This window comes from Cherax quadricarinatus, chromosome 54 (genome assembly GCF_038502225.1).
Source record: "Cherax quadricarinatus isolate ZL_2023a chromosome 54, ASM3850222v1, whole genome shotgun sequence".
Taxonomy (NCBI): Eukaryota; Metazoa; Arthropoda; class Malacostraca; order Decapoda; family Parastacidae; genus Cherax; species Cherax quadricarinatus.
In genome coordinates this window covers 5,001,947-5,028,239 of record NC_091345.1, presented here as the reverse complement: position 1 = coordinate 5,028,239, position 26,293 = coordinate 5,001,947, and the positions used below count along the sequence as shown (strand labels likewise).

Below are 26,293 nucleotides of genomic sequence, written 5' to 3'. Positions count from 1 at the left end.
TACCAACACCACATGTGACACCACCAGCTCCTCTGTTAATACTACATGTAACACCACCAGCTGCTCTGCCAAAACCACGAAGAACCATCAGCTGCAATGCCAACACAAAATGTGGCACCAGCAGCACCCTAGATAACACGTTACCCTGCCAACACCATATGTAACACCAGCTGTTATGCCAACATCACAAGGTTCTCTTGATGCTTACTGTACATATATTGTCTAATCCTGGGGGACAAGCCTTTAATATTACTTTGAGAGGAGTGGCAGTGTTTCCTGAACAGCCCTGCAACATGCATGCTCTGCTTAAAGATTCTTTGAGTGTTCATGAATTTCATTATTCTCTGTTATGACTGGATATTTATCAGACCATAACATTTCATAACAGTAAGTAGTCCTGAGAGTACATGAGATAACCTTTGTGCAGTAATTGTTTGGTATCCAATTGTTAAACAGTGTGTGAATACTGAAGAGGTATATAAGTAGTGGTGTACTTAAGTTATAACTCTCACACATCATGGATGATAAAGACCACTAGATAACGTATTAGTCCATCTGCACATCTTTTATTTACACACATCAATAGAAAAAAGGACAAGAATTTACCACACTCCCACAAAATTTTTAAATGTTTACAGACACCATTTATGAAAATTCCTGCTTACAACATAATCCATTACCTAGAAAGCAGAGGTGCCACTCAAATTTCTGATCTGTTCATATGTCAGCCAAAACGTAAGTGACCAAGGCCCCATGCGTAACCAGCATGGAATGAATCCCTTGTAAAGTGCCCAGAAACCTTCATTATGAACTGTCTTCAGTAAACAATCCAAGGAATTTCTGTACAGCAGACCTCTGAAAAATTCACAATGTGTGTTAATGAATTTCTTGGGTAGCTACTGTCTTTCAAGGCATCAAATAAAGTATTTTTGCAAAGATCAATGAAAATGATTATTCACAAATTTATATCCACAAAAAAGGTAAAAAAAAAAGTATATGAAAATTTATTTTGTAAAACTACATAAATGAAAAGCCAAATTCCTTTCACTTACTGGATACCTATTAAAAGGCCATTCTTGGTGATACACATGGAACATGACACTACCAACAGACAAAATGTTATCCACTTACAAGACAACTGCTCTACTTATCAACTATACAACAAAGTACTCTATCAACATGCAAAATTTAAAAAATTAATTTGTTTAACAAAGTTCTGATTTAAAAATAAAGTGAATGAAAAACATAAGACCATTCCATATTTCACAGAAGCAATCCACCCCTAATATACAACACAGTATTACAAAATATGAATAGTAACTAGTACTACAAGCCACATGGATGCATACTCAATCCAGCTAACCTCTTTTGAGATCCTTGAATTCTTTCGTATTAGTGTTGGTGCATACATGCAGGCACAGTATGAAAAAAAAAAAAAAGTGACAAAAGTTAAAAAAAAAAAAAAATTATAATCTCCCTGATATAAGGAACTACTATACCAGTAAGTGAAGACTGGGTACCATACAGAAGAGCATTACAAGTGAATATGCAGAAAGAACTACTAAAAGATAGTTGCATAATGGGAAGCTATAAACTAATTCACAGACAATACTGCCAAGAAAGTGAATAACAAACTCACCTGTGCTTGCCACAGAAATGCTTCAAGAACCACCTGCTCTTCTAGCCTGATTTATATACATAAATTCTACATATATCTCAAAACTTGCATATAAATTTTGCAACTGAAGACTTTTTATTTAAGAGGACACTTAAGTTACCTGTCTCCTTGCATGCTGCATTCCCAAAATTCAAGTGTAATGTAGTGTTTGTTGTATTAAACAAGAGGTTTAATGGACTCTAATTAAAATGTAATAAACAACTTTCAATGAATAAACAGAATGGTGGAAGAGAAGGCAAACCTTGGCCTACAAAATAACAGCCCGACAGTAGCTGGATCAGTAGAGCATCAGACTGTCAATCTGCAGACTGCAGTTTGCCTCCCCATCCACCATTCTGTTTATTTAAGAGGTTAATACTACATATCTAATATAAGGAACAAGATGCACCAGCTCCATTCCAGTCATAATACTGTGTGGTAAAGAAAAAGTAATGCTGCCACCTTTCAAGTTACTGAAATGAGATATGGTAGACTCTTGAATAAAACACGTGAACTACACGCTTGTGATAATACAGTTGAAAAATCATGGCGTAAAATTTGCATAGAATGCCGTAAAATTTGAATAGCATGCCAAAGAAGGTCTTAAAAGATGGCTTAGGCATGAAAACTTTTCTATTCAGAGATTTATGTAGCACTGGAAAAACCAGTTGCTAACTCTGGCTCAACATGGCATATGCTGTAGAGGCTCTCTTAATCTTGACAGACAAATGATCCACAGCTGTCAGCTGTTAAAACAAACTGATGACTCAGAGCTGTCTACCACTCGGTAATCACATTACCATTTCCAAACACCTCTTTATTAACCCCTTGAGTGAGTGCCATAGTTCCATGGCTTTTAACTCTGGGGTAAGTGCTCAGCTCCCTCAGATAAGCTGTGAGATGCAAATTTTGGCCTAGATACGAGAGAATGGGTCTGTGTGGTGAGCATGCACCACATAAAAGAAGTCCTGCCCCATGCAGTGAATGGAGGAAATAAGCGTGACCAGGCTTTTGGTTTAAAATAGCAAATTTGCAGTTTTTTTTTTTTCAGATTATTTTTGTGGTTTTATTCTTGGCTTCTTGGAATCATTTGATAGAATTGAAGATATAGCACTGAAATAGAGATGAATTTGATTACTTTCAGGACTGGAAATAGCTTGAAACTGAGTTCAAAGCAGCAGAAATAAGTGTCTCTTTCATCTTGTCAGTTTTCCAAACCATTTATTACACCTGTCAGACGCTGTAACACCGTGGGATCTTGATACAAGGAATTCTTCAACATTTATCCAATCTTTGGACGAAGACCTATTTACACTAGTGGATGGTTCCAATGACTGCCTCTTCCTGCTTTAGCTCACCTGACTACAGTATATAAGCCACTTCTCTGTCTATATGCTATACTTTCTTCAAGACTGACAGACTGAACACATCGACTCCAGGCCGAGGGATGACTGATTACCTGCAACTCCTCTCCTCACACAGTTATTCTTTGTACATGTACTGGACTGATGAAGCCACTGCATGGCTAAACGTTTCCTCAATAAAGATTCCCATATGTTGCATAAGCATCTCATTCTTCAATGTTTCAGTTTTCCAAACCATTTATCACGTGAGATGTTGAAGAGAGTTTTGTGTTATGCCTGTTAGTGTGCTGTGTTGCAGCTATCAAGGAAAAGTTTCAGAGGAAGGTTTATGTTGGAGTTTAATGCTCTACATATACATATAGTATATAAGTAGTAGGCACAGTAATATGGGTGTATATTTTGTATATTAAGCAGTATCCCAGTTTCAAAATTTTCTACTGTGACTTTTTATTAAGTGAATACAGAAGGGGTTACCATTATTATTATCATCAAAGAAAGCACTAAACTGACAAGAGTCATGCAGCGCTGTGGAGCAGAAAATAGAGCCTGGGCTATAAACAGCTAGGTGGAGAGGAGATCAGAGGTGAGGGGAAGAAAAGGGCTGGAAGGTATGATAAGGGCTGTGTCCAAAGTTCGTACAGTAAAGCAGCTGCTGACAAAAAGTCAGAAAGTGATTGTAAGTCAAAGGCAGAGCCATCTGTAATTAGGGAAGATAAGGTAAGAGCAGTAGGGCAGCGGTGTCATTGAAGGTAAATCCTGCGAGCTTGCTGGTAAACCGGGCAATCCACAAGAAGGTGAAGAACTGAAATAGAGACCCGACAAACCTCACAGAGGAATAGGGTGTTGTTCCACGAGATACCTATGGGTAAGGCAGGTATGGCCGATGCGGAGACGGGAGAACACAGTCTCCCGAGTATGGCAACGATGGGAAGAAGATGGCAACAAACCTAAAAGTGGTTTAAGATAGTGCAATTTGTTATGGTGCATGTCTGACTACCATTGTTGCAAAGGCCACGAAGACGGGCAGAGATGACTGTAAAATAATCCCTGAATGGAATACCTCTATAGGAAACCGGAAGATCATGTACTGCTCACCATGCAGCAGCATCCGCCTGCTCATTGCCCTGCACATCAATGTGTCCTGGGACCCAACAGAAAATGACGTCTTTGGTTTTGCTAGCCACATGGCGCAACCATAGTTGAATGCAAAAGATCAATGAATGAGGGGAATCAAATTGTTTAATGGCTTGTAAAGTGCTGAGGGAATCTGAAATTATCACAAACATTGAAGGAGATATATATGTAATATGGAAAAGAACTATGAGGATGGCATACAACTCGGTGGTAAAAATACTTGCAGAGTCTAGCAAATGACCTCGGACAACATTGTCAGGGAACACCGCCACAAACCCAACACTGTCAGAAGATTTAGAACCATCTGTATAAACAATGACTGCATGAGCATGCGACTGGAAGTGATCAAGAAAAAGAGTGAGAAGCAGTCATAGGCAGGAGAGCCTTGGCACATGACAGTAGGGGTAAACAGACATGAACTGTTGGAACCTCCCAAGGAGGAAGGGAAAAGGTAGATGCTAAATGAACATACAAAGGAGGCAGATGCTAAATGAACATACAAAGGAGGCAACTGAAGAGAAGACCAGAGTGAAGACGAAGAGAAAATGGTCAGAGTGGGCAGGGGTGCCGAACAAATAATGGGCTTCTACTAACGTCCGCGACCAACCTATACATAGAAGGAACATGAAGGTCATGAGAGCGGACAAAGTAACGAAGGCAATGAGCATCACGATGATCAGCTAAGGAAGGAACATTCACCTCAGCATAGAGGCTTTCAACAGGGGATAAATGAAAGGCACCAAGGCATAAATGCAGACCTTGATGATAAATGGGATCTAACCTAGAAAGAGTTGTAGGGAAAGTAGCAGAATAGACTTGGTCGCCATAATCCAGCTTGGACAAGACTAAGGATATGCAAATGGAGGAGAGTCCAGTGGTCTGCTCCCCATAAACGATGCACAAGAATTTTAAGGAGATTCAGCTGACCATGGCAAGCTGCCCTCAAAGAGGAAATGCGAGATTTTCATGTCAACTGGTGATCAAAGAGAAGGCCAGGAAACCTGACCATATCACATTCTGGAATACATGCACTGTCTAAATACAATGGAATATCTGGGACAAGAGGACATCTGGTGAAGGTAATGACATGGGTTTTCATACTAGAAAATTTAAATCCATGAGAAGTGGCCCAATGGGAAACTCAGTCAATCGCATCTTGTAGGGAGGCCGCTACCAGGTGACAGTCAGCACCTGGGTAAGCTATAATGCAGTCATCCACATAAAGTGAGTAGGCTTGGGCTAAAATGTTATTTTTATTTATTAATTTGAACATGATACATAGAAGTACAAAGAAATACAGTGTAACATGCCAAAGGCCCTTGTATGCAGAGCATTATGGGCAGGCTTAAAATTAACTTAAGATTAACTAAGCAATGATATATTCAATGGTAAACATTACTGTAAACAAATAACAATTAAGCACAAATGAGTATTTCAAAGGCAGGTCATATGGTCATTTACTGTGTTGCTGTGCATTCAATAGAATGGAGTATTCTGTTAGGTAATGTTAGGTAAAAATAACAAAGTTTGATTGGGTCACAGGTTAAACATTTATGAGATACAAGTATTCAGTAGTTTAGTTGTGGGTAAGTGATTTTTAACCCCTTGACTGTAGCAACCCCCAATCCTGAAGTGTCTGCTGGTGTTGCAAAATTTAAAAAAAAAAAAAAAAAAAAAAAAAAAAAAAAAAAAAAAAAAAAAAAAAACAAAAAAATAAAAAAAAACAAAAAAAAAAAAAAAAAAAAAAAAAAAAATTCTTATGAAATGATAATCTTTTTCCCGATTGTAATGACGCCAAAAAAACGAAATTTGATGGAAAACTGACGGAATTATGCTCTCGCGAAGTTAGCGACCTCAGCGATATTTACAAATCGGCGACTTCGTCCACTTTGAGCCCTATTTTCAGCTAATTTCACTGTTCCAGTCGACCAAACTCATAGCTATTTCTTTAGAACTCCATTTTTTCTATCGATTGAGTACAAGAAACTGCCCATTTACTGATTTCAACTACCCAATAATGTGGTCAGAAATTTGCAATTTGGCCAATTTCACGAAAATTAAAAAATATGACAATTTCAAAATAAGGTCCAGAATGAACAATGCAGACATTCCTGGCTCTAAAATAACATTTTTCTTTGTTCATCAATCATGTCTCCAGGCCCCTCTGATATTACTCTTGCTTTCTATTTTGAATTTTTATTCAAACAAAAAATAGAAGAATTACTATTATGCAGACTACTGCAATACTGTAATAATTGTATAAATAACATCAACCCATTCATGACTGCATATCAGAATGGCTAGTTAGACATTTATTGGACAATGACATCATTTGTTTACTTTTGAACATTGGCAAAAATCAAACATTTCCCCTACTTTGAGCTCCATTTACAGGTTCTTTTTATAGGAAAATCAATCAAAATCACCTCTCGTTCTATAACATGTTTTCCATTCTATCAAATGAGACCAAGAAAACGAGAATATAACCATAAATACTATACAAAAATAGACCACAAAGTCGCCATTTTAATTAAAAAAAACGGTCGGAGTTTTTTTTTTCTCATTATGCACTGCGTGCTCCAGGATTTTTTTTATATGGTGCACACTGACCACACAGACCCATTCTCTCACATGTGGGCCTACCAGCTTTCTCCTGCTTGATTTGAAGCCGCTAGAATTTTTTTTTTTTTTTTTTCAACAAGTCGGTCGTCTCCCACCGAGGCAGGGTGACCCAAAAAAGAAAGAAAATCCCCAAAAAGAAAATACTTTCATCATCATTCAACACTTTCACCACACTCACACATTATCACTGCTTTTGCAGAGGTGCCCAGAATACAACAGTTTAGAAGCATATACGTATAAAGATACACAACATATCCCTCCAAACTGCCAATATACCAAACCACTCCTTTAAAGTGCAGGCATTGTACTTCCCATTTCCAGGACTCAAGTCCGACTATATGAAAATAACCGGTTTCCCTGAATCCCTTCACTAAATATTACCCTGCTCACACTCCAACAGATCGTCAGGTCCCAAGTATCATTCGTCTCCATTCACTCCTATCTAACACGCTCATGCACGCTTGCTGGAAATCCAAGCCCTTCGCCCACAAAACCTCCTTTACCCCCTCTTTCCAACCCTTTCGAGGACGACCCCTACCCCTCTTTCCTTCCCCTATAGATTTATATGCTTTCCATGTCATTCTACTTTGATCCATTCTCTCTAAATGACCAAACCACCTCAACAACCCCTCTTCTGCCCTCTGACTAATGCTTTTATTAACTCCACACCTTCTCCTAATTTCCACACTCCGAATTTTCTGCATAATATTTACACCACACATTGCCCTTAGACAGGACATCTCCACTGCCTCCAACCGTCTCCTTGCTGCTGCATTTACCACCCAAGCTTCACATCCATATAAGAGTGTTGGTACTACTATACTTTCATACATTCCCTTCTTTGCCTCCATAGATAACGTTTTTTGACTCCACATATACCTCAACGCACCACTCACCTTTTTTCCCTCATCAATTCTATGATTAACCTCATCCTTCATAAATCCATCCGCCGACACGTCAACTCCCAAGTATCTGAAAACATTCACTTCTTCCATACTCCTCCTCCCCAATTTGATATCCAATTTTTCTTTATCTAAATCATTTGATACCCTCATCACCTTACTCTTTTCTATGTTCACTTTCAACTTTCTACCTTTACACACATTCTCAAACTCATCCACTAACCTTTGCAATTTTTCTTTAGAATCTCCCATAAGCACAGTATCATCAGCAAAAAGTAACTGTGTCAATTCCCATTTTGAATTTGATTCCCCATAATTTAATCCTACCCCTCTCCCGAACACCTTAGCATTTACTTCTTTTACAACCCCATCTATAAATATATTAAACAACCATGGTGACATTACACATCCCTGTCTAAGACCTACTTTTACCGGGAAGTATTCTCCCTCTCTTCTACACACCCTAACCTGAGCCTCACTATCCTCATAAAAGCTCTTTACAGCATTTAGTAACTTACCACCTATTCCATAAACTAGCAACATCTGCCACATTGCTCCTCTATCCACTCTATCATAAGCCTTTTCTAAATCCATAACTGCAATAAAAACTTCCCTACCTTTATCTAAATACTGTTCACATATATCCTTCAATGTAAACACTTGATCTACACATCCCCTACCCACTCTGAAGCCTCCTTGCTCATCCGCAATTCTACATTCTGTCTTACCTCTAATTCTTTCAATTATAACCCTACCGTATACTTTTCCTGGTATACTCAGTAAACTTATTCCTCTATAATTTTTACAATCTCTTTTGTCCCCTTTCCCTTTATATAAAGGGACTATACATGCTCTCCGCCAAACCCTAGGTACCTTCCCCTCTTTCATACATTTATTAAACAAAAGTACCAACCACTCCAACACTATATCCCCCCCTGCTTTTAACATTTCTGTCATGATCCCATCAGTTCCAGCTGCTTTACCCCCTTTCATTCTACGTAATGCCTCACGTACCTCCACCACACTTACATTCTGCTCTTCACTCCTAAAAGATGGTATACCTCCCTGGCCAGTGCATGAAATTACCACCTCCCTTTCTTCCTCAACATTTAAAAGTTCCTCAAAATATTCTCGCCATCTACCTAATACCTCCCTCTCCCCATCTACTAACTCCCCTACTCTGTTTTTAACGGACAAATCCATACTTTCCCTAGGCTTTCTTAACTTGTTTAACTCACTCCAAAATTTTTTCTTATTTTCATTAAAATTTCTTGACAGTGCCTCTCCCACTCTTTCATCTGCTCTCCTTTTGCACTCTCTCACCACTCTCTTCACCTTTCTTTTACTCTCCATATACTCTGCTCTTCTTATAACACTTCTGCTTTGTAAAAACCTCTCGTAAGCTACCTTTTTCTCTTTTATCACACCCTTTACTTCATCATTCCACCAATCACTCCTCTTTCCTCCTGCCCCCACCCTCCTATAACCACAAACTTCTGCCCCACATTCTAATACTGCATTTTTAAAACTATTCCAACCCTCTTCAACCCCCCCACTACTCATATTTGCACTAGCCCACCTTTCTGCCAATAGTCGCTTATATCTCGCCCGAACTTCCTCCTCCCTTAGTTTATACACTTTCACCTCCCTCTTACTTGTTGTTGCCACCTTCCTCTTTTCCCATCTACCTCTTACTCTAACTGTAGCTACAACTAAATAATGATCTGATATATCAGTTGCCCCTCTATAAACATGTACATCCTGGAGCCTACCCATTAACCTTTTATCCACCAATACATAATCTAACAAACTACTTTCATTATGTGCTACATCATACCTTGTATATTTATTTATCCTCTTTTTCATAAAATATGTATTACTTATTACCAAATTTCTTTCTACACATAGCTCAATTAAAGGCTCCCCATTTACATTTACCCCTGGCACCCCAAATTTACCTACTACTCCCTCCATAACATTTTTACCCACTTTAGCATTGAAATCCCCAACCACCATTACTCTCACACTTGATTCAAAACTCCCCACGCATTCACTCAACATTTCCCAGAATCTCTCTCTCTCCTCTACACTTCTCTCTTCTCCAGGTGCATACACGCTTACTATAACCCACTTTTCACATCCAATCTTTATTTTACTCCACATAATCCTTGAATTTATGCATTTGTAGTCCCTCTTTTCCTGCCATAGCTTATCCTTCAACATTATTGCTACTCCTTCTTTAGCTCTAACTCTATTTGAAACCCCTGACCTAATCCCATTTATTCCTCTCCATTGAAACTCTCCCACCCCCTTCAGCTTTGTTTCACTTAAAGCCAGGACATCCAGTTTCTTCTCATTCATAACATCCACAATCATCTCTTTCTTATCATTTGCACAACATCCACGCACATTCAGACTTCCCACTTTGACAATTTTCTTCTTCTTATTCTTTTTAGTAATCTTTACAGGAAAAAGGGTTACTAGCTAGAATTTATGAGTATATATACATCAAACACAGCACCTCGTAAGACGTATATATACGACAGCGACAGTCAAAGGGTTAAGAAGAGACTTGAATTTATAAACAGACAGTGTTTCTTTTATATTGAATTCCAGATTTTTTGGGCCTTCTATGTGCACTGAGTTTTTGCAAAGTGTGAGATGGACATGAGGAACATCAAAGAGTGATCTGTGCCTTGTGTTATGGCCATGTATTCTGGTGAGGTTGGTAAGGAGACATTTGAGAGGAGGGTTTATATCAGAGTTAAGTGTTCTATGTATGTAGTAGGTACAATAATAAGTATAGATGTTTTGTATGGTGAGTAGGTTTAGAGTTTTGAGTATTGGTAGAGTGTACTGCCTATAGTGGGAATTTGTTATCATTCTGACTGCAGCCTTTTGTTGGGTAATTAATGGTCTGAAATGGTTTATTGTTGAAGAGCCCCATGCACAAATTCCATAGGTGAGATAGGGGTAAATAAGCGAGTGATATAGGGCCAGGAGGGCTGACTGTGGAACATAGTACTGTATCTTCGATAGCATGCCTACGGTCTTGGAAATTTTCTTGGAAATTTGTTGTACATGTGTTTGAAATTTGAGTCTATTATCAAGGTAGATTCCTAAGAATTTACCCTCTGTGAGCTTTGTGACAGGTGATCCGTTTATCATTATGTTAAGAGGGACATCTGAAGCTCTGTTACCAAACTGAATGAAGTAGGTTTTGTCAATGTTGAGAGTAAGTTTGTTAGTCATCATCCAGGTAGATATTTTCTGTAATTCGGTATTCACAGTATTGGGTAGCATGACTGGGCTTGGGTGAGAGAAGACGTACATAGTGTCATCTGCAAATAGTGGGGGTTTGAGTAGTTGCAATGCATTTGGTAGGTCATTTATGTGAAAGAGAAGAGGGCCAAGGACACTTCCCTGTGGGACACCAACTGTAATTGGCTGTGCGGAAGAGTTTGCTCCATTTGTGTACACATATTGGCTTCTGTTCCTGAGGTATGACTTTAGGTAGTTGAGGGAGTGCCCTCTTATACCACAGTGCGACAATTTTACGTGGAGCAAATCATGGTCACCTGTATCAAAAGCTTTACGTAAATCAACAAAGATCCCCAGTGGGACTTCTTTTTCCTCTAGTGCAGTGTATATTTGTTCTAGCATGTGTATACAGTGGACCCCTGCATACCGTTGGCATCACATAACGTTAAATCCGTATAGCGATACATTTTATCACTAAAATTTTGCCTCGCATAGCACTAAAAAACTCGCTCAACGCTATTCGTCCGAGATGCGTCCATGCGAGGCCTGAGCCAGCCTTACATGTTCCGCCGGTGGCAATGTTTACAAGCCAGCCTCCGCGGTAACATCTAAGCATACAATCGGAGCATTTCGTATTATTACAGCGTTTTTGGTGATTTTATCTGCAAAGTGACCATGGGCCCCAAGAAAGCTTCTAGTGCCAACCCTGTGGTAAAAAGGGTTAGAAATATTATCGAAATACTGTGGTACCATGGTCAACTGCTGCTGCTGCTGCTGCTGTAGCACCGTCAGCTGCTGCTGCTGCTGTACCACCGTCAGCTGCTGCTGCTGCTGCTGTACCACCGTCAGCTGCTGCTGCTGCTGTACCACCGTCAGCTGCTGCTGCTGTAGTACCGTCTGCTGCTGCTGTAGCACCGTCTGCTGCTGCTGTAGCACTGTCAGTTGCTGCTGTAGCACTGTCAGCTGCTGCTGCTGTAGCACTGTCAGCTGCTGCTGCTGTAGCACTGTCAGCTGCTGCTGCTGTAGCACTGTCAGCTGCTGCTGCTGTAGCACTGTCAGCTGCTGCTACTGCTGTAGCACCATCAGCTGCTGCTGCTGCTGTACCACCGTCAGCTGCTGCTGCTGCTGTAGTACCGTCTGCTGCTGCTGTAGCACTGTCAGCTGCTGCTGCTGCTGCACTGTCAGCTGCTGCTGCTGTAGCACTGTCAGCTGCTGCTACTGCTGTAGCACCGTCTGCTGCTGCTGCTGCTGTACCACCGTCTGCTGCTGCTGCTGCTGTACCACCGTCAGCTGCTGCTGCTGTACCACCGTCAGCTGCTGCTGCTGCTGTAGTACCATCTGCAGCTGCTGTAGCACCGTCTGCTGCTGCTGCTGTAGCACTGTCAGCTGCTGCTGCTGTAGCACCGTTGTTGGTGTGGCTTATTGAGAATACCAAGAAACAATTAACCCCAGAGGGTTAGCCACCCAGGATAACCCAAAAAAGTCAGTGTCATCGAAGACTGTCTAACTTATTTCCATTGGGGTCCTTAATCTTGTCTCCCAGGATGCAACCCACACCAGTCGACTAACACCCAGGTGAACAGGGAAAAACGCCTGGAACTAGTGCTCATATTGGTGAATTTAAAGCCAGCAAAGGTTGGTTTGAGAGATTTAAGAATCGTAGTGGCATACACAGTGTGATAAGGCATGTTCTGGAAGAAAATGCCAAATAGGACCTACAGTACTCAGGAGGAAAAGGCACTCCCAGGACACCGTGTCTCATCAGTCATTGCTGCATCTTCAATAAAGGTGTCATTTATTCTTCATTTAGTAGAGTAGTACATGCACAATATATATTGTGCATGTACTACTCTACTATTGTGCATGTATCCTTCTCTTTGTGTGTAGGAAAATGTATATTTCATGTTGTAAAAATTTTTTTTTTCATACTTTTGGGTGTCTTGCACGGATTAATTTGATTTCCATTATTTCTTATGGGGAAAATTCATTCGCATAACGATAATTTCGCATAACAATGAGATCTCAGGAACGGATTAATATCGTTATGCGGGGTTCCACTGTAATAGCATCATTCATATTTTTATTAGGCCTGAACCCAAACTGACAGGGGTTGACTATGTTGTGGGGGATGAGGTATGAATAGATTCGCTTATGAATTAACTTTTTGAAGATTTAAGAGAGAGGGTGTAAGTTGGATATTGGCCTATAGTTATTCAAGTCTGTTTGGTCTCCTCCTTTATGGATCGGGGTGACCCTTGCTATTTTGAGAACTGTAGGGAAGGTAGAGGATTCAATGGATTTGTTAAAGAGTGTTGCAATGATTGGTGACAGCACTTGCGATGCTTTTTTGTATATAAAGGGTGGTAAGGCATTTAAATCTCCTGTCTTTTTTTTTAGTGTCTTGATAATAAGGGAGACTTCTGTTGGGTTAGTTGGAGCTAGGAACAGTGTGTTCGGGTAGTTACCAGTGAGGTAGTCATTGGGTGGGGTATTTGAGCTTGGGATTTTATTGGCAAGGTTTTTTCCTATGGTGGAGAAGGAATCATTGAGTCTGTTTGCTGTTTCAGTTGGTGGGAGTTGGGGTTCATCTGGTTTTGTTAGTTCAATTGCGCTATTTCGTGATATCTTTTTTGTTCCTAGAATTTCTGGAGTTTACCTGGAGAGAGTTACGGGGGTCAACGCCCCCGCAGCCCGGTCTGTGACCAGGCCTCCTGGTGGATCAGAGCCTGATCAACTAGGCTGTTACTGCTGGCTGCACGCAATCCAACATACGAGCCACAGCCCAGCTGGTCAGGTACCGACTTTAGGTGCTTGTCCAGTGCCTGCTTGAAGACAGCCAGGGGTCTATTGGTTATAGGGTTTTCCAGGTCTTTTTTATATCACCTTTTAAGTTGGATAATCTGTTCTCATAATACAATTTTTTAGCCCTTCTTATCAGGCTGGTTAGGATTGACAAGTAACGTTTTGTTTGGTCTCTGGTTATGTGACCCATTCTGTACCGTTTTTCGTATAAGTGCTTTGTATTTATGGATTTGAGGATGCTGGGTGTTAGCCAGGGACTGTTCAGTCTCTTAGCTGTCATCTGTTTAGCTTTTTTTAGGGTTGTGCTTGTTATAGAGGTGTTGGGTCTTTTTTAGAAAATTATTAATACTTTTGTCAATATCTGTATAGATTTCTAGCTCAGTGTGCCAGTCAATGTTTGCCATTGCTGTTGTGAAGTTATTAATGGCTGCCTCATTGTGAAGTCTGAAAGTGGCTTTAGTAGTGTCTTGGGGTAATTTGCCTAGATTAGTTATGAGGAAGGTAGGGTAGTGGTCTGTGGTATTATCTGTGATTATGCCTGATTTTAAAGGGGATATGGTGTTGGTCCAGATGTGGTCTAGTAGGGAAACACTAGTCTCTGTAATTCTTGTTTCTGTTGGTAGCAACATGCAGTTATTCATAGTGTTTGTGAATTCAGTAATGTGGGGGTCCTGGTCTTGCAGGAGATTTATATTGAAGTCACCTAAGAGTAGTAAGTCTGTAAGTGATCTTTATTCATGCGTGCATCAGTTTTCATACTTCCTAGGTTTTCACTAAAACGACTAATGTTTGACTGTGGTACTCTGTAGATGTTTATCACAGAGGTTTTTGTAGGTATTTGGATTTGAAGTTAGCTATTATATATTCCCCATGTTCATCCCTTGTGCAAATATTAGTGATACATTCTAGTTGGTCTGAGTAGTATACAGCTGTGCCACCCCCTTGTTGATCTGGCCTACAGTTGTGTATGGCTGTGTAACCAGGAATGGCATAGACATCTGTAGTATCAGGCTTTAGCCAGGTTTCGGTGAAAGTAATGATGGACACACTGGCATGCAGGGAATTTAGTAATGCTATGAGGTCATCATAATGTTTGCTTAAAGATCTGATATTGTAGTTAAAGACAGTTATGTTGTTGTTGGCTCTGAGAAGTGCCTTTGATTGTTCTGCTGTGTAGTAATTACAGTTACTGTTTGATTCATTTAAGTCATTCAATAAGAGGTTGGTATCAGGATCAATGCTTGTAATCATAAGATTTATAGTGAATCTATAATTAGAATTAAGTATAAGACAAAGTAAATATTCTAAAGCTAAAAAGTAGCACCTGAATTATTTTAACAAATGTAAATATATGAATTAAGGTAGTTCTTTAAAGCTAAAATAAAGGAGACAATATAAAAGGGACAAAACTAATTTGTGGTGAACAAATAAAGTGATGATCAAATAAAGGAGCTTAGGAATATAATAGTAGGTAGTTCTTTAAAGTTAAAATAAAGGAGACAGTATAAAAGGGACTAAGTTGTGGTGAACAAATAAAGTGGTAATAAAATAAAGGAGCTTGGGAATATAATGGCAAAATAGTGAACTTATTACACTTTACACAAGTGGTGTCATATGCCTTCTCAAGATCAAAAAAGACTGCTAGAACAGGGTGTTTGTTAGCAAAGGCATTTCACACACACATATCTAAGTGGAGCAAGGGGTCCAAAGTAGAGCGGCCATGTGAAAGTCATATTGGCAAAGAGAAAGACTATTGTGAGTCTCCAAATACCATATCAGACATCTATTCACCAATCATTTCATCACCTTACAGACTATGTACACTGGTAGGAGCAATGGGATAATAATGAGAAGTATCAAGCCCTGAGGAGCCTGGTTTGTGGAACGGTAGCACAATGGCAGATTTCCATTGTGGAGGGAGAACCCCCTCGCGTCCAAATAAGATTGAAAAGACGCAAAAGGACTGCAAGGGCTGTAGAATGCAGATGTTGTGACATACTGATATGAATATCATCAAGCCCAGCTGCTGATGACTGGTAAATGGAAAGTGTGGATTCTAGCTCTAGGAGAGTGAAAGGCACATTATACAGCTCCATTCCATTGGAAGAGAAATCCAAGGGCAATTGCTCCTTGGCAGACTTAGATGTGAGAAATGAGGGACAGAGGTGAAACCCTTGGGAGACACGGACAAGATAATCTCCGATTTCTGTGGCTACTTCAAGACGTTCCGCAACACTAACACCAGCAACCCGCAAAATGGGAGCTGGGTCCAGAGCGTACTTGCCACACAACTTCTGTTCCTTCTTCCAAACCACACACATAGGGTAAGTCGAGGTAATGGCAGACAAACAGTCTTGCCAACAAGTGCATTTAGCATCATGTATGATATGGCGAGCGACTGCCTTTGCCCGCTTAAAATCCAAAAGATGATCTGAGGTCCGATTATATTGATAACGGCCCCATGCAGCACATTTCAAATGCCCTGCACGGGCACACGCAGGAGACCACCAAGGCATGCATGTCTGAGAATGCTTGCCTGAGGCTTGAGGAGTAGAACATGATGCTGCAGTCAAAACTAAGGTTGAAAACTGGTGCACCTGCTCATCAATAGAGGACGAAGAAGGGTCCCCACAAAAAGCAGTAAAATGAGCGTGTAAGTCCCAATTCTCTCGTCCAAACTGCCAACGGGGGTTACGAGGCACTCGGGAATACATAGTAGAACTAAGAAGAATAGGAAGGTGATCACTGTAGTGCAGATCAAGAATAAAAAACCAAGCATAATTAAGTGCAACTGACGAGGAGCAGATAGAAAGATCAATGCAAGAGACTGAGTGCAAGAGTCAAAATGGGTGGGAACACTCGTATTTAACCCTTTCAGGGTCCCCAGGCTCTCTCCCAGACTTGTTCTCAGGGTTGCCAAAATTAAAAAAAAAAAAAAACTTATGAAAAGATAGAGAATCTTTTCCCGATCATAATGACACCAAAAGTACGAAATTTGATGGAAAACTTACGGAACTATGCTCTCACAAAGTTAGCGGTCTCGACGTTTACGCATCGGCAATTTTTGCCCACTTTGAGCCCTATTTTCAGCCAATTCCAGTGTACTAGTTGACAAAAATCATAACTATTTCGCTAGAACTCCATTTTTTCTGTCGAATGAGTACAAGAAACCACCCATTTACCGATTTCAACTATCCAATACAGTGGTCAGAATTTAGCAATTTTGCCAATTTCACACAGATTTCAAAAGATGCCAATTTCCAAATAGGGTCCAGAATAAACAAGAAAGACATTCCTGGCACTAACATTTCCTCTGTTCATTAGTCACGTCCCCACGCCCCTCTTCCATTCTTTTGCTTTCCACTTTGAATTTTTATTCTCACAAAAAATAGAAGATTTACTGTTATGCAGATTACTGCATTAGTGTAGAAATGGTATAAATAATATCAGCGCACTTGCGAAAGAATATCAGATTCACCAGTTGATATGTATTGGAAGCTTAGCATGATTTGTTTACTTTTGAACTTCGGTAAAAATCGAACAATTCTGCTACTTTGAGCTCAATTTCAAGGTACTTTTCATTGTAAAACCAGTCAAAATCATCTCAATTTCTGTAACATGTCTTCCATTCTATAAAATGAGACCAGGAAAACTAGAATACAACAATAAATACCATACGAAAATACAGTGCAAAGTCGCCGTTTTAATCCAAAAACACGGTCTTAGTATTTTTTTTCTCATTACGCACTTTGTGCTGCAGGATTTTTTTTATTCTGCACACACTGACCACATAGACCCATTCTTTCATATGTAGGCCTACCAGCTTTCTCTCACTAGACTTGAGGGCGCTAGAATTTAGGCGTACTAGTGCGTCAAAAGCCCTGGTGCGTAAGCCGTACTAGTACGTCCGAAACCCTGAGAGGGTTAAAACATGAAGAGGATGAGAAGTGAGAAGAGTCTCCAACTGATCATCACGAGTCACAGTGGGACCCTCCCCAAAGATGATGGCGAGTGTTAAAATCACCTAACAAGATGGACAGCGGCAGAGAAGAGATCAAGAATGCAATATCTGAGATACAGAATGCACGGGAAGGGGAGAGATAAAGGCCGTCTCCCACCGAGGCAGAGTGACCCAAAAAGAAAGAAAATCCCCAAAAAGAAAATACTTTCATCATCATTCAACACTTTCTACTCACTCACACATAATCACTGTTTTTGCAGAGGTGCTCAGATTACAGCAGTTTAGAAATATGCATATATACGTATAAAGATACACAACATATCCCTCCAAACTGCCAATATCCCAAACCCCTCCTTTAACCCTTAACCCTTTGACTGTTTCAGGCCCCTTTCTGAAACTGTCATTCTATGTCGCTCAATTTTTGAAAAAAAAAAAAATTATTTTTCTTACGAAATGATAGAGAATCTTTTCCCGATGGTAATGACACCAAAAGTTCGAAATTTGGTCGAAAACTCATGGAATTATGCTACCGCGAAGTTAGCGGTCTTGGCGACATATGCGTATCGGCGATTTCGCCGACTTTGAGCCCTATTTTCAGCCAATTCCATTGTTCCAGTTGACTAAACTCATAGCTATTTCTTTAGAACTCCATTTTATCTATAAGCTGAGTACAAAAAACCTCCCATTTACTAATTTGGACTACCCAATATGGTGGTCAGAAATTGGCAATTTCTGACCACCAATTACGACGAAAACAGTCAAAGGGTTAAACTGTCCAAACACAGATCTACGTTTTTTTGACATTTGAAAATATGTAAAAAAACAATTTTTTTTTTTTTTTTTACATTTGAAAACATGTAAAAAAAACTTTGATCTACTTTTTTTTTTGTACTTGAAAATATCTAAAAAAAACCATAGATCTACTTTTGGAGCACTACGCATGTGAACATAAATCTGTTTGGACAGTTTAAAGGTTAAAGTGTAGGCATTGTACTTCCCATTTCCAGGACTCGAGTCCAGCTAAATAAAATAACCGGTTTCCCTGAATCCCTTCACTAAATATTACCCTGCTCACACTCCAACAGCTCGTCAGGTTCCAAACACCATTTGTCTCCATTCACTCCTATCTAACACGCTCATGCACGCTTGCTGGAAGTCCAAGCCTCTCGCCCACAAAACCTCCTTTACCCCCTCCCTCCAATTCTCTCTAAATGACCAAACCACCTCAACAACCCCTCTTCAGCCCTCTGACTAATACTTTCATTAACTCCACACCTCCTCCTAATTTCCACACTCCGAATTTTCTGCATAATATTTACACCACACATTGCCCTTAGACAGGACATCTCCACTGCCTCCAACCGCCTCCTCGCTGCAGCATTTACAACCCAAGCTTCACACCCATATAAGTGTGTTGGTACTACTATACTTTCATACATTCCCTTCTTTGTCTCCATAGATAACGTTCTTTGTTTCCACATACGTATACCTCAACACACCACTCACCTTTTTTCCCTCATCAATTCTATGATTAACCTCATCCTTCATAAATCCATCTGCTGATACGTCAACTCCCAAATATCTGAAAACATTCACTTCTTCCATGCTTCTCCTCCCCAATTTGATATCCAATTTTTCTTTATCTAATTCATTTGATACCATCATCACCTTACTCTTTTCTATGTTCACTTTCAACTTTCTACCTTTACACACACTCCCAAATTCGTCCACTAACCTCTGCAATTTTTCCTTAGAATCACCCATAAGTACAGTATCATCAGCAAAAAGTAACTGTTACTTCCCATTTCATATTTGATTCCCCATAATTTAATCCCACCCCTCTCCCGAACACCCTAGCATTTACTTCTTTTACAACCCCATCTATAAATATATTAAACAACCATGGTGACATTACACATCCCTGTCTAAGACCTACTTTTACCAGGTAGTAGTCTCCCTCTCTTCTACACACTCTAACCTGAGACTCACTGTCCTCATAAAAACTCTTTACACCATTTAGTAACTTACCACCTATTCCATATACAGTGGACCCCCGCATAACGGACGCCTTGCATAACGGACAATCCGCATAGCGGACGCTTTGATCGCTAAAATTTTGCCCCGCATACCGCCGAAAAATGCGCTCAGCGGCCTTCGTCCGAGACGCGTCCAACGTGCGGCCTGAGCCAGCCTCATATGTTCCGCCGGTGGCATTGTTTACCAGCCAGCCTCCGCGGTAACATTCAAGCATACAATCGGAATATTTCGTATTATTACAGTGTTTTCGGTGCTGTTTCTGGAAAATAAGTGACCATGGGCCCCAAGAAAGCTTCTAGTTCCAACCCTACAGCAATAAGGGTTAGAATTCCTATAGAAATGAAGAAAGAGATCATTGATAAGTATGAAAGTGGAGTGCGTATCACCGACCTGGTCAGGTTGTACAAGAAACCCAAATCAACCATCTCTTCTATTGTGGCCAAGAAAACGGCAATCAAGGAAGCTGTTCTTGCCAAAGGTTTAACTGTGTTTTCGAAACAAAGATCGCAAGTGATGGAAGATGTTGAGAGACTCTTATTGGTGTGGATAAATGAAAAACAGCTAGCAGGAGATAGCGTCTCTCAAGCGATCATATGTGAAAAGGCTAGGAAGTTGCATGAGGATTTAATTAAAAAAAGGCCTGCAACTAGTGATGATGTGAGTGAATTTAAGGCCAGCAAAGGTTGGTTTGAGAGATTTAAGAAGCGTAGTGGCATACATAGTGTGATACGGCATGGTGAGGCTGCCAGTTCGAACCACAAAGCGGCTGAAAAATATGTGCAGGAATTCAAGGAGTACATAGAAACTGAAGGACTGAAACCTGAACAAGTGTTTAATTGTGATGAAACAGGCCTGTTCTGGAAGAAAATGCCAAGCAGGACCTACATTACTCAGGAGGAAAAGGCACTCCCAGGACATAAGCCTATGAAAGACAGGCTTACTTTGTTGATGTGTGCCAATGCTAGTGGTGATTGCAAAGTTAAGCCTTTATTAGTGTATCACTCTGAAACTCCCAGAGCGTTCAGGCAAAAGAATGTCCTCAAGGATAATTTGTGTGTGCTGTGGAGATCAAACAGTAAGGCATGGGTCACTAGGGACTTTTTCTATAACTGGTTACACCATGCATTTGCCCCCAATGTCAAAGATTACCTAACTGAAAAGAAATTAGAACTTAAGTGCCTCCTGGTGTTAGACAATGCCCCTGGTCATCCTACAGACGTGGCAGAGCGACTTTATGGGGACATGAGCTTCATTAAGGTGAAGTTTTTGCCTCCTAATACCACTCCTCTCCTGCAGCCCATGGACCAGCAGGTCATTTCCAACTTCAAGAAACTGTACACAAAAGCTCTGTTTCAAAAGTGCTTTGAAGTGACCACAGACACTCGATTGACTCTAAAAGAGTTTTGGAAGGATCACTTTAATATCCTCAATTGTGTAAACCTTATAGGTAAGGCTTGGGAGGGAGTGACTAAGAGAACCTTGAACTCTGCTTGGAAGAAACTGTGGCCAGAATGTGTAGACAAAAGGGATTTTGAAGGGTTTGAGGCTAACCCTGAGAGGAGTATACCAGTTGAGGAATCAATTGTGGCATTGGGGAAGTCCTTGGGGTTGGAGGTTAGTGGGGATGATGTGGAAGAGTTGGTGGAGGAGGACAATGAAGAACTAACCACTGATGAGCTGATAGATCAACTTCAAGAGCAAGAGGCCAGACCTGGGGAAACTGGTTCAAAGGAGGGGAGAGAGAAATTGAAGGAATTGCCTACTTCAAAGATTAAGGAAATGTGTGCAAAATGGCTTGAAGTGCAAACCTTTTTTGATGAAAATCACCCTCACACAGCTATTGCAAGCCGTGCTGGTGACTGTTACAATGACAATGTTGTGAACCACTTTAGACAAATCATAAAGGAACGAGAGGTACAGGCCACTATGGACAGATATGTTGTGCGAAAGAAGTCCAGTGACTCTGAAGCTGGTCCTAGTGGCATTAAAAGAAGAAGGGAAGTAACCCCAGAAAAGGACTTGCCTCCTCAAGTCTTAATGGAAGGGGATTCCCCTTCTAAACACTAACACTCTCTCTCCCCTCCTCCCATCCCATCAATCATCACCAGATCTTCAATAAAAGTAAGTGTCATGTAATTGTGCATGCCTTTTTCAGTTTGTGTGTACTAAAATTAACATTTTTTTGTGGTAAAAAAAATTTTTTTTCATACTTTTGGGTGTCTTGCACGGATTAATTTTATTTCCATTATTTCTTATGGGGAAAATTCATTCACATACCGAACATTTCGCATAACAGCCAGCCCTCTTGCACGGATTAAGGTCGCTATGCGGGGGTCCACTGTACTGTGGAACCTCTACTTGCGAGTGTGTCCACGTGAGAGTTTTTCCAAATAAGAGCAGTTGATGGGTCAATTTTTTGCTTCCATACGGGAGCAAAATTTCCACAAGCGAGCAGACCTCAATGCAGGTTCCTTGACACTGGTGAGGGACTACAGTGGACCCCCGGTATTTGATATTAATCCGTTCCTGAGAGCTCATCGAATACCGAAAATATCGAAAAGCAAATCAATTTTCCCCATAAGAAATAATGGAAATCAAATTAATCCGTGCAAGACACCCAAAAGTATGAAAAAAAAAAATTTTTACCACATGAAACATTAATTTTAATACACACAAACTGAAGAAGACATGCACAGTTACATGACACTTACCTTTATTGAAGATCTGGTGATGATTGATGGGATGGGAGGAGGGGAGAGTGTGAATGGTGTTAGTGTTTAGAAGGGGAATCCCCTTCCATTAGGACTTGAGGTAGCAAGCCCTTTTCTGGGGTTACTTCCCTTCTTTTAATGCCACTAAGACCAGTTTGAGAGTCACTGGACCTCTGCCGCACAACAAATCTGTCCATAGAGCTCTGTACCTCCCGTTCCTTTACGATTTGTCTAAAATGGGATACAACAACGTCTTTGTAATAGTCACCAGCACGGCTTGCAATAGCAGTTAGGGTGATTTTCGTCCATAAAGGTTTGCAGTTCAACCCACTGTGCACACTTTTCCTTAATTTTTGAAGTAGGCACAATGGATTCCACAACTGGCATAGGCTTCTCAGGGTTAGCCCCAAACCCTTCAAAATCTTTCTTAATGTCCATACTAATTCTCACCCTTTTTACCACAGGGTTGGCACTAGAAGCTTTCTTGGGGCCCATGGTGACTTATTTTGCAGAAACAAGCACCAAAAACAGTGATAATATGGAATGGACCGAATGTATCCTTAGATGCGCGCACACTGGCTAGCTTGTAAACACTGGCACACACAGGGCAGTTCAGGCCACACGTGGACACGTCTCGTACGAATCGTATCGAATACCGGGTTTTCAATCGGATACCGAGGCAAAATTTTTGCGTTAAAATGCATCGAATACCGGATTTATCGAATACCGATGCCATCGAATACCGGGGGTCCACTGTATTGCTCTTGATCTCGGGAATTGTATCTCATTTGTTTGTTGGACTATCTTATTGAAACTTGGGCAATGTATGATGGAAAGATGCTTCTTAACGTACACTAAAAATGAAAGAAATCTAAGCATAAATAATGGAGTTCACTTCTCAGCAATTAGCCACCCCTTTGCGGCAATTTCAAATGGTTTTTATGGTTGTATTCTCGTTTTTTTGGTCTCATTTGATAGAATGGAGATATATTACAGAAATAGGTATGATTTTAACTGCTTTCACGATGAAAAGTACCTTCAAATAGAGCTCAACCTAGGGGAGATGGTCCTTTGCTTGGCTGTTTCAGAGTAAACATATGCATCACTGTCCATTCCAATATGCAGTCGTGAATGGGTTGACATTATTTATACAATTATTGCAATAAGGAATAACAGTAAATCTTATATTTTTGTGTGAATAAAAATTACTATATAATAATAATAATAATAATAATAATAATAATAATAATAATAGGCAATGGGGTCGAAGAGGTATGGGGTAGGTTTAAAAATGTAGTGTTAGAGTGTTCAGCAGAAGTTTGTGGTTACAGGAAAGTGGGTGCGGGAGGGAAGAGGAGCGATTGGTGGAATGATGATGTAAAGAGAGTAGTAAGAGAGAAAAAGTTAGCATATGAGAAGTTTTTACAAAGTAGAAGTGATGCAAGGAGGGAAGAGTATATGGAGAAAAAGAGAGAGGTTAAGAGAGTGGTGAAGCAATGTAAAAAGAGAGCAACTGAGAGAGTGGGTGAGATGTTATCAACAAATTTTGTTGAAAATAAGAAAAAGTTCTGGAGTGAGATAAACAAGTTAAGGAAGCCTAGAGAACAAATTGATTTGTCAGTTAAAAATAGGAGAGGAGAGTTATTAAATGGAGAGTTAGAGGTATTGGGAAGATGGAGGGAATATTTTGAGGAATTGTTAAATGTTGATGAAGATAGGGAAGCTGTGATTTCGTGTATAGGGCAAGGAGGAATAACATCTTGTAGGAGTGAGGAAGAGCCAGTTGTGAGTGTGGGGGAAGTTCGTGAGGCAGTAGGTAAAATGAAAGGGGGTAAGGCAGCCGGGATTGATGGGATAAAGATAGAAATGTTAAAAGCAGGTGGGGATATAGTTTTGGAGTGGTTGGTGCAATTATTTAATAAATGTATGGAAGAGGATAAGGTACCTAGGGATTGGCAGAGAGCATGCATAGTTCCTTTGTATAAAAGCAAAGGGGACAAAAGAGAGTGCAAAAATTATAGGGGGATTAGTCTGTTGAGTATACCTGGTAAAGTGTATGGTAGAGTTATTATTGAAAGAATTAAGAGTAAGACAGAGAATAGGATAGCAGATGAACAAGGAGGCTTTAGGAAAGGTAGGGGGTGTGTGGACCAGGTGTTTACAGTGAAACATATAAGTGAACAGTATTTAGATAAGGCTAAAGAGGTCTTTGTGGCATTTATGGATTTGGAAAAGGCGTATGACAGGGTGGATAGGGGGGCAATGTGGCAGATGTTGCAGGTGTATGGTGTGGGAGGTAGGTTACTGAAAGCAGTGAAGAGTTTTTACGAGGATAGTGAGGCTCAAGTTAGAGTATGTAGGAAAGAGGGAAATTATTTCCCAGTTAAAGTAGGCCTTAGACAAGGATGTGTGATGTCACCGTGGTTGTTTAATATATTTATAGATGGGGTTGTAAGAGAAGTAAATGCGAGGGTCTTGGCAAGAGGCGTGGAGTTAAAAGATAAAGAATCACACAAAGTGGGAGTTGTCACAGTTGCTCTTTGCTGATGACACTGTGCTCTTGGGAGATTCTGAAGAGAAGCTGCAGAGATTGGTGGATGAATTTGGTAGGGTGTGCAAAAGAAGAAAATTAAAAGTGAATACAGGAAAGAGTAAGGTAATGAGGATAACAAAAAGATTAGGTGATGAAAGATTGGATATCAGATTGGAGGGAGAGAGTATGGAGGAGGTGAATGTATTCAGATATTTGGGAGTGGATGTGTCAGCGGATGGGTCTATGAAAGATGAGGTGAATCATAGAATTGATGAGGGGAAAAGGGTGAGTGGCGCACTTAGGAGTCTGTGGAGACAAAGAACTTTGTCCTTGGAGGCAAAGAGGGGAATGTATGAGAGTATAGTTTTACCAACGCTCTTATATGGGTGTGAAGCATGGGTGATGAATGTTGCAGCGAGGAGAAGGCTGGAGGCAGTGGAGATGTCATGTCTGAGGGCAATGTGTGGTGTGAATATAATGCAGAGAATTCGTAGTTTGGAAGTTAGGAGGAGGTGCGGGATTACCAAAACTGTTGTCCAGAGGGCTGAGGAAGGGTTGTTGAGGTGGTTCGGACATGTAGAGAGAATGGAGCGAAACAGAGTGACTTCAAGAGTGTATCAGTCTGTAGTGGAAGGAAGGTGGGGTAGGGGTCAGCCTAGGAAAGGTTGGAGGGAGGGGGTAAAGGAGGTTTTGTGTGCGAGGGGCTTGGACTTCCAGCAGGCATGTGTGAGCGTGTTTGATAGGAGTGAATGGAGACAAATGGTTTTTAATACTTGACGTGCTGTTGGAGTGTGAGCAAAGTAACATTTATGAAGGGATTCAGGGAAACCGGCAGGCCGGACTTGAGTCCTGGAGATGGGAAGTACAGTGCCTGCACTCTGAAGGAGGGGTGTTAATGTTGCAGTTTAAAAACTGTAGTGTAAAGCACTCTTCTGGCAAGAGAGTGATGGAGTGAATGATGGTGAAAGTTTTTCTTTTTTGGGCCACCCTGCCTTGGTGGGAATCGGCCAGTGTGATAATAAAAAATAAATAATAATAATAATAATAATAAAATACAATAATAATCATAATAATAATATAATACGTATAATAATGAAACATACTACATAATATTAATTTTTTTTTTTTCAACAAGTCAGTCGTCTCCCACCGAGGCAGGGTAACCCAAAAAAAAAAAAAAAAAAAAAAAAAAAAAAAAAAAAAAAAAAAAAAAAAAAAAAAAAAAAAAAAAAAAAAAAAAAAAAAAAAAAAAAAAATCCCCAAAAAGAAAATACTTTCATCATCATTCAACACTTTCACCACACTCGCA

The 26,293-nt window shown here is 40.3% G+C and overlaps 1 protein-coding gene across 15 annotated transcripts in view; it reads right to left on the bottom strand.

Moving 5' to 3' along the window:
- Positions 1-26,293, bottom strand: part of Ucp4A (Uncoupling protein 4A) — a 206,368-nt gene that overhangs the window by 28,195 nt on the left and 151,880 nt on the right. For 9 of the 15 annotated variants that reach the window (XM_053791655.2, XM_053791654.2, XM_053791656.2 and 6 more), the window contains 2 exons: positions 1,364-1,384; positions 681-855 (listed from right to left, as the gene is read on the bottom strand). The exons of 2 other annotated variants lie outside the window; for them this stretch is intronic. In XM_053791655.2, coding sequence (XP_053647630.1) covers positions 681-855; positions 1,364-1,384 — 196 coding nt within the window. The remainder of the gene's footprint in view (positions 1-680; positions 856-1,363; positions 1,385-26,293) is intronic. 4 more of the 15 variants (XM_053791661.2, XM_053791664.2, XM_053791665.2 and 1 more) reach the window with 1 other exon arrangement.